At 35.5% G+C, this 12,142-nt stretch overlaps 1 protein-coding gene across 3 annotated transcripts in view; it reads left to right on the forward strand.

Annotated features, from left to right (window-relative positions):
• The window catches only part of PTPN12 (protein tyrosine phosphatase non-receptor type 12), a 78,276-nt gene that overhangs the window by 38,592 nt on the left and 27,542 nt on the right, over positions 1-12,142 (forward strand). For all 3 annotated transcript variants that reach the window (XM_062019492.1, XM_062019485.1, XM_062019475.1), the window contains exons 6-11: positions 325-396; positions 3,553-3,612; positions 6,737-6,879; positions 8,445-8,511; positions 9,106-9,183; positions 9,276-9,374. In XM_062019492.1, the coding sequence (XP_061875476.1) occupies positions 325-396; positions 3,553-3,612; positions 6,737-6,879; positions 8,445-8,511; positions 9,106-9,183; positions 9,276-9,374 (519 nt within the window). The remainder of the gene's footprint in view (positions 1-324; positions 397-3,552; positions 3,613-6,736; positions 6,880-8,444; positions 8,512-9,105; positions 9,184-9,275; positions 9,375-12,142) is intronic.

Consider the following 12,142-nt stretch of genomic DNA (forward strand, 5'->3'; position numbering starts at 1 on the left):
TCTCATGGCTTCCCTCTGTATGACGTGTGCTTGCACATATGTAGTCATGAAGTTCGTGTCCTAATTTACCAAGTGACTTCTAGCTGTATGTATTGGTCATCTGGATTTTTGAGTTTGATTTTCTTTTGAAATGCAAAAGACAAGACATTTTCACCATCTTAAAAGAAATCCAGCAAGGCACCAGCAGGCAGATGTTAAGGAAAAACACCTAATGAGAGAAGGAAATAAGGCATTTCAGGTTGTGATTTTTGTCTTCTCAGCTTCTGTTAGTCATCATCTTTCAGTACTACACATGATTTAAATTAAGATTCTTTGCTTTAACAGAAAAAATGTGAACGTTACTGGCCTCTGTATGGAGAAGCAGCTGTATCTTTTGGACCATTTCGTGTTTCTTGTGTAAGTATAAAGATCTGTAAATTATTTTTGAAGCATTTAATGCTTTTTTACCTTAAAGTGACAACAAACAGTTTGTACTACAGAACAAATGCTTTTTTTAGTTGTTTATTACCAAATTTGACACAAAGACTCAAAGAAATGCAAAGGAAACCAACATGCTGATCAAAGCTGTGTGGAATTTTGAATCCTCCATGACTTTTTTTTTTGAAGTCTTGTATCTTTTTATGTATTATTTCTTTACCTTTACATAATGTAGTTTTCAGTGTCCAAACCATACTCAAAGCAAATTATGTGAATGAAGTTATTTCTCTCTGTTATGTCTTGTCTTCTGCATGTGCATAGTGCATGAGAAATGAAAGTAGCAGTGAAATTGTTTTTCTTCAAGTTGCATGAATAAATAAAATGGCAAGTTCACTCCTCATTTTCTTGAGCTTGTTTCTATTGGTAACAGATACAGTTTTATTTGAAAGTACTTCCTTTGCTTCTATTGTTTATTTTAAAAACCAAACAAAAATGAGTAGCAGACTGTTATGAGGTCTGGATCAGTTCTTGGAGGATTTTCAATGGGTAACTGTCAAGTAAGCTATGATTCCAGAAGGACTGAGGAAACCTGAATGTTTCCATTTCATGTTGTCAGTGTTATCAGGAGTTTTGATCACTGAGCATAACTACTAGAGCCTCTTCCAGATTTCATACTTGATCATAAATGGTAACATGAAGGATTTCTGACAGATCAATAGGCAGGATGAAGCAGGGTGGATACCTCCTATACCAGGCACAGGAGGGAATTGCAAGAGATCATTCTTTTGGCAACTGTCATCTCAGCATCACACAAGAGCATACCCCAATCAGTTTTTGCAATTGTCTTTCCTCAGTAGAGAAATCTGGATAGTGATAAAGATCATACTGCAATAACATTTCAGAAAAGAGGAGCACTTGAGTAGCAGAAATTCCCTTCATTGTGAGGTTTTCAGGGTATGAGTGAAGATACAGTGTGTGGGAGTATAGCCACCAAAATTTGTATGATCAGCATTCCTTAGGTTTAGAATAGTGTCCAGTTGCCCTTGTTCACACTTGTTTTTTATCTTTATTTCTTCTTACTTTAAACATGTTAGTGACCTGTTTGTCCAAGTTCTAGCTCTTGTAGTTCTGACTGCATAGCCATTGTTTCTAGATGACATCAAAGGCCGTCCAGCTCATCACATTGTGTTCAGTGACAGCATAATTACTTAAGGGAAGAGAATAGAAAATAAGCTGTATACAGTATGATCCTTTTCCTTCTTATCAGCTTCTAGTGATGGGCTAGCAGGGCTTCCTTAAGTGGATATGGCCCCGGGGTTAGCAGTGTTTTGTAAAATTCATCAGCCTCTGCATTCTAAAATATCTTTGGTTTGGGTTTTGGTGGTTGTCATTTATTCTTTATGACACATCATTGTGTTGTTGGAAGAAAACACTTCCTCTTGTCTATATTTTTCATCTTCTCTCCTGGTAGTTTAAGGAGGTTCTATTATGTTCTCTTAGTTACTGCGAGGATATGAATGAAACTTGATATAAGTATGAATGATCTTACTGTGAGTTCATGATTTACATTTGCTGTTCACTTATTTTAAAACAGTGGAGTTGGTCCATTCTAATTTGATCTCAAAAGCTTTTTTTCATTATTGTTGACTCAAAATTATGTCAGTTTGGACAGAAATTGCCACAAGTTCCTAGCTGAATTGCTTCAAGGTGTTTAGAAAGAGCTAGCATGACAGTTTATCAAGCTGTTCTTAATCCTGCTTTGAAATAGTCTGCCAAGAATTAAGTATACTTCAAGTTCATCTCATCAGAAAAGTGTATTTTAGACAAATTTTAAAGTATAAAGATTCTGAGTTGCCTTTTTTTACCCTTAATTGACTTAAAAATTGGTTTGGGAGTTGGTCATTTTTTTTTCTTAAGTTCTTTTTTTTCCCTTGTACGTAGTGGGTGATCATCAAGTACCTGGCTGGTATTTGTGAAAAGTGATTGTGTGTATGCTGTGATTGACTTCAGCTCCAGCTGAAAATGTGTTACATTTGGGTAGAACAGTAGACATAGTGCACAGCCAGCGGTGCTTGAGCCCATCTGCTTTAAACCTGCAAGATGTTGCAATTGTTTTCTTCATAAAAAATAGTAAACTCCCAGTAGAAGAAAAAAAACCACATTTAAGCATATATGCAATCTCAGCAATATATACCCTCAGAAATATGCAGATGGAACAACTCATCCTCTATATTGTTAATAAACTTATGAAGGAAAAGATGGTTATCAGGGGAAGTCAACATGGATTCACCAAAGGGAGAATATACCTTCTATTAGGGTATAACTGGCTAGATGAGGGGAGAGCAGCGGATGTCATCTACCTTGACTTCAGCAAGGCTTTTGACCTAACATCCTCATCAGATAGCTCAGGCAGTGTGGCTTGGATGAGTGGATGGTGAGGTGAATTGAGAGCTGGCTGAATGACAGAGCCCAGAAAGTGGTGATCAATGGCAGGGGGTCAAGTTGGAGGCCACAGACTGTAATGCTAAGCTTTTGAAGACATCTTTTTAAATTTGAGATCTCACTTGCTGTCTACAATTGTAAATATTCCTTGACATTCCAAAGATGGATTTGAAATTTCTGGGAGCCTAAAAGCTATGTTTTGGACCAAACCAAGATAATTACAAGGTTCCATTCAGATCCCTTAATTGAAAGTAATAGCAGTAATGGCAGCAGAAAATAATAGCAAAAAGGAGATGTCACATCTTAGAGTGATAAAAGGCTGAAGTTTATACAGCAGAAGCATTATAAAAGGATGATTGTGGGAGGAAGTCTGTTAGTTAAGTGAATGGAGAAATAAAGCAAAAGAAATCATTTGAAATACTCTTAAAAGGTTTGTTGACGGTTCCAGGAGCAGGCTGGTGGTTTGAAAACTCAGATTTTTATTTCAAGTAGAAATTACTCCTTTTACAGCTATCTTTTGTAGCAAGGTAAGTTTCTGATAAATTTAAATCAGTACCTTACTCTTATTTTTAGGGCAATAGATACAAACCCAGTAAATGTTAGAAAGAAGACATCTTAGCTTAAAGTTTAGGTTTTATCCTGTATGCCATGTACTGATCTCTTTAGAATTCATTACTATTTTCTTATGTTTAGGAAGCTGAACAAGCAAGAACAGATTACTTCATTAGAACACTATTACTTGAATTTCAAAATGTGAGTATGTGATCACTTCAGGTCTCAACTTTAATGGTTGCTCAAAAATGTTAAAATAAAGGAAACTCATGAAAATATGTTTACTTTTTTAGGTGCTGACTTATAAATTATCAGGTTCAGAAATAATGTTACAAGCTTAGTATATAAGTAGAGAGTAGTGAAACTCTTTGCTTCTTTTATGTATGTTCTTGGTTAGCCAAAGGTTTGTGATGGTCTTGAATAGCATGTATTAACAGCTAGAAAGTTGTCACCTAAGGGAGAAATTTACCGTTTACCCTGACTGAAAACATGATGACAGACTGACTCAAACTTGTCAAAAAAACCCTGTTTACTTAACTTCTTTAAGTCTGTGTGCTTGTTAGTTTTCCCTATGCTTTCATTTATTCTCAAGAGGGTTTTACAATGTTAGAAGATATTTCTAATGCTTGCTAGTGTATTTGTATTGCCAAATAAAAATCAAGTAAGAATGACAACCATTTCAGTGATGGGTTTTTTTTTTTGCAGTTTCTCACTCTAGCTTGTGAAAAGTTCCTTTTTTTTTGAATTTAGATGAAAAAAAAACCTGTGGAATGTTCTTGATTAAATTCAATTGCATTGTCTTTTTACTTGGAGAACTTTGCATGGTGAAATTGCACGTGATATATTTGAGGGTCATGACATAAATGTACTCTCACAAGTGACCTCAAGACTTTGGAATTCTTGATGATCTGATATCCTAGTGTTCAAGATGTAGGAATAGCTTACCATATAAGTATTCCAGTAAACCAGTTCATTTAGACTTTTTGTTAATTTGGTAACTATAAACGGTCAACAATTAGTCTCTTCACGGAAGAAATTCAGTTTATGGATCTTAATGAAAACTTAAAGCATGGACTACTGCAAAATCTGAGACCGACTCCATAAACTGAGGATGTTTATGAATGGTGAAAATATGTTCATTGGAATAAAAGCATTTACATTCTCATGTAAGTGTTAGACTTAAGTCATTCATTCTTTTCTTGCAAACTTATACTTTGTCGGGTTTCAGGTGGTTTTTATTTTCTGAAAGTAACTGTTGGTAAATAAAAGTAAGCATAGAGCTGTCATGTAAGAATATGATGACTGACAGTCTATTTGACAGAATACCTATCATTTTAATTGGCATCTTGTATTAAGAAATCATTTGGTACAGGTTAATCTCACTTAGACCTATGTTTTCATTAGCAATGCTTTGTTGCATCTCAACAACTGATGCAGCAACAATTGTGAAAATGATTTAATCATGAAGGGAGTGATGTTTGTCTGCAGTAGCTTGCTAGGTGCTTGCAGTGGGATGCATGAACTTCTTCACTTTGTTTCTGTTAGTGTGTCCTGAAGGCTCGTAACTCTGTGCCATGAAACGTTTTAGGTAGCAGAAAAGAACTGCATAGGAACTCTAGGGTTTGTAGCATCTTTTAGTGTTCAAAGCAGAACTGAAAAAATATCCAAAACCCCAGAGCAGAACCTATGGTAGTTGGAAGATTTGAATATTGTGCAAATTGGTTATTTCAGAAACTAGTTAATTTATATCTTACTTACATACACTATACATGCAAATCATGTTTAGCAACTGCCGTGAGTTCTGTTCCAGTTGATTTTTTTAGGATGCCCAGGTACTATGTATAAACTAAGTAGCAACAAAAATCTACAGTTTGTACTATGCTTTTGATGTTAGCAGAGAGCTCTAAGTTTGTGTTTCATTAATGAGTGCCATAAATGAAAGATACTTTGATATTCAACCTACGCAGCTGATAACATGATCTTTCTTCAGACTTACATAGCAAATCCACTGCAAGATTTCTGTGAATACATGTTTTGGCAATGAGATAGAACTCTTCAAAGTAAGATGAAAAGTCTCTAAGTGTAGCCTTGAACTGGAGAGGAAAATATGTTTTCATGGTGTAAAGTAGTATCCTTTTAAGTTAACTTTCTGATTTTCCAGAATAATGAAAGTTGTTGTCACTTCTGTAACAAATTCAATGGAATATCATACAGAATACCTTGCAAAATAATTTAAATTTCATGTAACTCTACAAAGTTGTTCTAGTTTCTAGGAGGAAAACCAGTTTGACTGAAATCTGAACATTGTTTTAAGCTAAAACACCCAGTTATGTCTTAAAATGTGTCAGTAAAAAAAAAAAGGTCTAAGAAGATTCTTCTGCATTTGTAACTTCCTTACAAAAAGCATAAATCTGCATGTTTTTCCTGACAGTTTTGCTAATGTGAGAAATCATTGGTTTTGTCTCTTGAAAGTGAAACTTCTTGGTGGAACTTGATAGGCAGCTGTAACTTTTTTCTTTCTGCTTACCTGGTGACACCAGTTGTATTTTTTATGAGTTCTTAGGCTGGGTTTTCTCTTGCTGTTAATAGATATAGTGCTTCTACATGTCTGGAAAAGGTAAAGCATCAAAAATAGTTGGTTCAATTGGAAAATGATGCAAATTTCTGTGCTTAAGAGGCTCACCATGTTGCTTCTCAAATAACTTTACAGAAGATAGCGTAGATCTTGAAACCTGTCACATTGATTAAAAAAATTAATATGCCTTTAGTACATTGTTTTGAGGGTTTACTAGAACCCAGAGATGTGACAACAGCATGGAAAGCTGTTGAACTATCTGTACTGTGGATGGCTAAAGCCTGCTTCTTACGTTGTCTTAGTGCTATTGTTACATGAGCTAACTAGAATGAAAGTGTGTACCTACTGTTGTTGGTAAGTGGTTCACTTGGTTAGATACGGCCTGAATGATTTATCTCATTTTCTTCATTTCCCTCTGTGTGAGAGATCACATACACATACACCACCACAAGCTCACTCCTCCTTCCTATGCCCCACATCCATTTTTTTTCCAATGTAAGTTACTGAAGTAATTGGAAAAGAACTTTTCATTATGGTCTTTTCTCCCTTTCAAAATTTAAGACTGTAAGGACAGAGAATCTTCTAGCACAGTGCAATGTTGTGAGTCCTTTAACCCATCTATTGGAGAGAGGCTTCTGTGAACTGCCCTATAGTGCTTTCCCCCTGTGCAAAGGTTCAAACAACTAATTATTTAATACAAACTCTTCAAATGTATTATCGTTAACACGTTTCTTCCTCACTTTCCTTTAGGAGACTCGTAGTGTCTATCAATTTCATTATGTTAACTGGCCTGACCATGATGTTCCTTCATCTTTTGATTCTATTCTGGACATGATCAGCTTGATGAGAGAATACCAGGAACATGAAGATGTACCAATTTGCATACACTGCAGGTATCGAGTATATTGAATTTTTTTTTTTTAAGTTTAGGTACCTTTTAATTTTTCATAAGTCTGGACTTTGGGTATGAGATGCAGTAGGTTGAGTTTAATTTAGTATTTATTTATTTTAGTCTTTTAATAAGGAACATTTTCTCATGTCAAAACTTGCCTCAGTATCATACAGTCTGCATTGTCTTTAATGCTACAGTGAAATCTTGCTTCCATTTCAGTTTGACAGAATATCAATAAGAAAAGAATTAGCCTTTGAAAGGGAAACCTTTTTCTTGTGGTTCTTAAGACACCTAAATCTGCATTAGGACAAAATAAATTTTGAAGATAATAGTAAATCAGTATAGGACTCAAGTCTCCATTCTCAACAGGAGAGATTACATGGCAGGTGCATCTCTATCTTCTGTCTTGTCTTCTGATGTGCCAAAAAAGACCTGTATTGAGCAGACCTTGCTTCTGGGCAAGAGTTTCATCTTTGACCTGGCTAACAGAAGGACTATTGACACTGAACTGCCATGAGAATGTTTTTGAGAACTGACAGTTTCTGACAGTTTCTCTGCAAAGTTCTTGCCTATGATATGATCTCAGAATCTCAAGGGCTGGAAGGGACCTTCAAAGGTTCTCTAGTCCAATGTCCCTGCCAGAGCAGGACCACCTAGAGTAGGTCACACAGGACCTCATCCAGGTGGGTTTTGAATGTATCCAGGGAAGGAGGCTCAACAACCCATTTGGGCAGCCTGTATATGATATTTGATACTTTTTAAAGCAACAAAAGTTACTGTATTTATCTGTCAGGAGAAAACTAATGCAGAGTCATAGGAGGGGAAATGTTAAACTGTTGGGGCTTATTAACTCTTTAGTGCTTGGTTATTCTCTTGAAGTGTATAGAAATCTACTGTCTTCAGCTGTATTCTTTTTGAACTTGTCACTCTTGAGTAATTGACGTCTTAAACATGATACGGATTTCAGCACTAAGTTTTTTACTTTTTACTTGTTCCTCTTGAGTGTTAATACAGTTGCTTAGGCTGGTTCTTTATAACAGTATAATAATAAAAAATATGCATACATTGTAACTGTAAAACAGATATTCATACTATTATGGAGAATAAAATAGTTCACTGTCACTTTGTGTATCTTTCAGATTTAAGCTTTTCAAATAAAAAGCAGAAAATGCAGCTATGATGCTAAATCATAAAAAAGTGGGAAGTATTTTGTTCTGCCATTTAACAACACTATCACTGAACTTAAACAAAATCCATAGGGTCAGAGCAGTGGTAACTAGGACTAGTGTGACAAAACAGGCAATGAAAATGCCAGCATTGAAACATCTTTCATGATTGCAGTGCCAGATGGCTATGAAAAACTTCCATTAAAAACTTGAATGCTCCAGTTGGCATTTTGCACTGCTAACTTATTTTTAAGACACTCTATTGCCAGGTTAGTGGGGTTAAAATTATAGCTGAGGGATTGTTATTTTTTCGTGTGGACTCTGGAATTACAGAGCTTATAGTGTGGTTTTTAACTAATTGAAAGAATTTCTAACATGCCTTAACTGTTTATGTTCGTAGTGCAGGATGTGGAAGAACAGGAGCCATCTGTGCCATAGATTATACGTGGAACTTGCTTAAAGCTGGGGTAAGGAATCTTAAAACGAATACTTTTTTAGGCATTTTTTAATCTCATAACAATGATTTAGCTCCAAAAAGTCCTAAAATAGTGAAATGTTTAAGATCTTCTGGAACTCTGAACAGGCTGGATGATTAGTTTCATTGCATTCATGCTTTAGTGTGAACTTATTTCCTTGGACAGCAAGTTTTTCTGTAAAAGAAGTCAATGTCAAATTCAAAATTTAAAAAATGTATATATTTTTATACAAAGTGATTTTGTATTCAACTTTTTCAGTGTCTCTCCTTAATCTTTCAGCTTCTAAAGCCTAATGCTTCAAATATCCATGGTTAACTTAATTCTAGAGTTTTTAGGTTATGGAGCATCCTTAATATTGCAGTTTAATATTGATGCTTTCATTGGATGTCTCATTTTCAAAACACTTGAAATGCTCTCATCTGGTCTAAATCAAATGTTAAAAACCCATTGTGGAGGGGAACTGATTTTTTTTTTGTCATTTTTTTAATAACTGTAATATGAGGAAGACAGATTGGCTACAAAAACTCCTATATTGCTGTTCAGTTAGAGTTATGTCAATGTAATTGGCTTCCTTCTATGTTTCAGAAAATACCTGAAGAATTCAATGTATTTAATTTAATACAGGAAATGAGGACACAAAGGCATTCTGCAGTGCAGACAAAGGTATGGTTTAAAATCAGTCTTAATCATATGATAATATACCATCATTCTTGGAAATATCTCAAGCACTAATTTTTTCTGCTGATCTGCTATAGGAGCAGTATGAACTTGTCCATCGAGCCATAGCACAACTGTTTGAAAAGCAACTGCAGAAATACGAAAGTAGTGCAGACTGGAAGATTGCAGATGGAGTGGTATGTTGTCTTTTCCATACAAGTTACAGTCAGTTGTCGCCGTTGGCTTCTGGTCAAGATTTTCCTGTTAAGTCTTTTTTTTAAAGTTGTGTTTGGTAGTGTTAAAGCACATACAGAACTTGCTTGGACTACAAGCATCTTTTGCTGAGTAGTGACAGCTAGCACTATATTTGTATTACATTGAGGACTTGCTTGTAAAGATAAAAGAAAAATAACTTAATACATTTGTCAGGAAGCATCACATTCTACCCTTTTAACAAAGGTGAAAGAAAAAACCCTGGAAAAACAGTATTCGTCATTGGTAATCATTGTATTTCAGGCTTGTTGTGTCCTTCCACTTCATATTTTGTGTTTTGGATTTTTTTCTCATTTTTGTGTTCAGATACATTACCTTGGCAGCTACTGCACACTAAGTGAAAAATGGCTTTTTGGGATCAATATATTTCTTCCTTGCCCCCACAGTCTAGAACTGCATACCACACTTTATCCCTGCACTGTGTTTTGGTCATTCAGTGTTTTTGTCTGTCCCTTCAATACCCAATTTTTGTAGGCTCTATACCTCTTTTAAAGCAGTCGAAGTAGTATATTCAGAACCCTTTGAAATATCCGAAAGCAATTTAAATTTCCCTTTATTAGTAGTCATACCTTCAATTTTAGAGGTTTAGCTGTTCTATACTGTGTGTTCTAGGAAGTCTAAATTTTTTTTCATTCTTGAAAAAACGCATATACTCTTAACTCATAAGAATGAATATCAGTTCATATAATAATTCCAGTAGTTCTGTGGTCATGACAAGAAATCTGATTAACTAAATGCAATCTAGATGGGGCAGACTGTTTTAATTTATTATAGGTTTGATATTGAGCCTAAATGATCTGAGTTTACATTTTGTTTCTGAGAAATGAGCATGATAAGGAATATGAAAATTTGAGCTTTGTACAGAAATTACTCCTAATTACTTGAATTTTGGTCATAAAATAATAGGGAGATCAGTCTACTGTATCTTCTGGATATTTGATCTGACCTGTGTCACACTTTCACATTGAAACAAAAATGTCTTTTATTATTGACATGTATTGCAGAACATGTGAATGAGGAGGTGACATGGTGTGCTGATACTATGTCTGTAGTAAAGGCAAGTGTTGCATGTAGCACATCTGATGAGATTTGAGTAACTGAGTAATAAAACAAGAGCAAGTAGTTTCTACATAGATTACCTGCATGGGCAGGAGAGGGGGAGGAATCCTAACCCTGAGTATGCAATGATGGGGTGTGAGTTTTGACTTTTTACTTGGATATTATTTTGGTTACAGTCAGTAAGTTGTAAAGGAAGTTTTAGCATTTACTTGGAAACTATTAAGAGCAGAGAATGTAATGTCTTTGTGTGGATACCTTGCAGCTTGAATACTGTCTGCAGGTCTGGTCTGCCTATCTCAGAAATGTATTGCAGAATTCCATCTTTAAAATTTTGGACAAGGACCAAAAATGTCATAAGGCCCCATCTAAAGAAAAAACAGATTGAGCTATTTGAAGGAGAAGTGGCTGAAGTTAGATATGGTATAAACTAAGTTACAGTGAAAAGCTGATTTCTAATAACCTTTTCTAAAGGGTATCAGTGAAACCTGGCAGTTTTAATATGAAGGACATAGCTCTTTATGCAGTATGGAGCTGTGGAGCTCCTTGCAGCTGAAAGCCTGTAGCTTTGAGGTGGATATCTCATCTTGAAATCTTCTGTGAATTTGCCTAATCTCTGACCTAGGAAATTCCAGAGTTGCAGACAGTTGGTGAACATCCTAGGGGAGGATCTCTGCGTGCCTGCTCTGCCCTCATTCTTCCCTGTAACTTTCCTTTTGGTCACTGGAAACAAGGCAAAATTAATATTTTGGTCTGACTAGGGATGTTAACAAGTAATGCTTCTTCATATTGTAGCTTGAACGTTTCTGCAGGAAGGCTGAGGAGAAAGGTCTCATAGGTAAGGAGTTCCTGTATCTAAAAATTTGCTACTGAAACGAATTTGGTACTATTTGTTTGTTAGGAAATTGACCTTATGAGTATTAACTGTTGCAGGCTTAGCTTCTGTTTTGGTTTTATAAGGTAGTCTTCTACCTCACATAGCCAGTTAAATATCTTCTTCTAACTTTAATTTGATTCTCAAAACTTTGAGGCTTGCTTGAGACAGTTAAAAAAACTAAATAGAACATTCCTAGGGAAACCAGATGTTATATATAACAGATGCTTCATAACACTCCCTGAGGAAAGGGAGCTTCTTCAGAATAGCGGAAGCACTAAGTGCATCCCAGAATGTGTGATTGATTTTAAAAAGGATGCAAACTGATGCAGAAGCTTTTCAAGTAACATCAGTAAGTAGAGTGTAACATAATGAGTATCCTTCCCTGGTCTTACTCTGCCTGTGGATGCTACAGCAACTGTGAAGTTCTGTACATCAGAAGAGTTTTAATTGCATTAAGTGGCGATAATTCCAAATAAAAACATGTGCTGTTGCTGGATAAATTACAGCTATTTATATACGAGATAAGAGGAATCTTTCTTTCATTTGTAATATTTTGATAGCACTCTTGAAGAGCTAGAGAGCTAGGGTTGGTTTCATGGTTTTGTAGTCCAATTGCATTTCCTATTTCAGGCAGTGTTTGAAATGAATCAAGTTACCTAAGCTTTGTAAGCAGCATTTGCCAGAAACATCACAGTAAAAAGTTAATCTGATTGGCAACAAGTAGCAGCATTCATAGGGAAATTGCTTAGACACAATCTG

The sequence above is a fragment of the Colius striatus genome, chromosome 1 (assembly GCF_028858725.1).
Source record: "Colius striatus isolate bColStr4 chromosome 1, bColStr4.1.hap1, whole genome shotgun sequence".
NCBI lineage: Eukaryota > Metazoa > Chordata > Aves > Coliiformes > Coliidae > Colius > Colius striatus.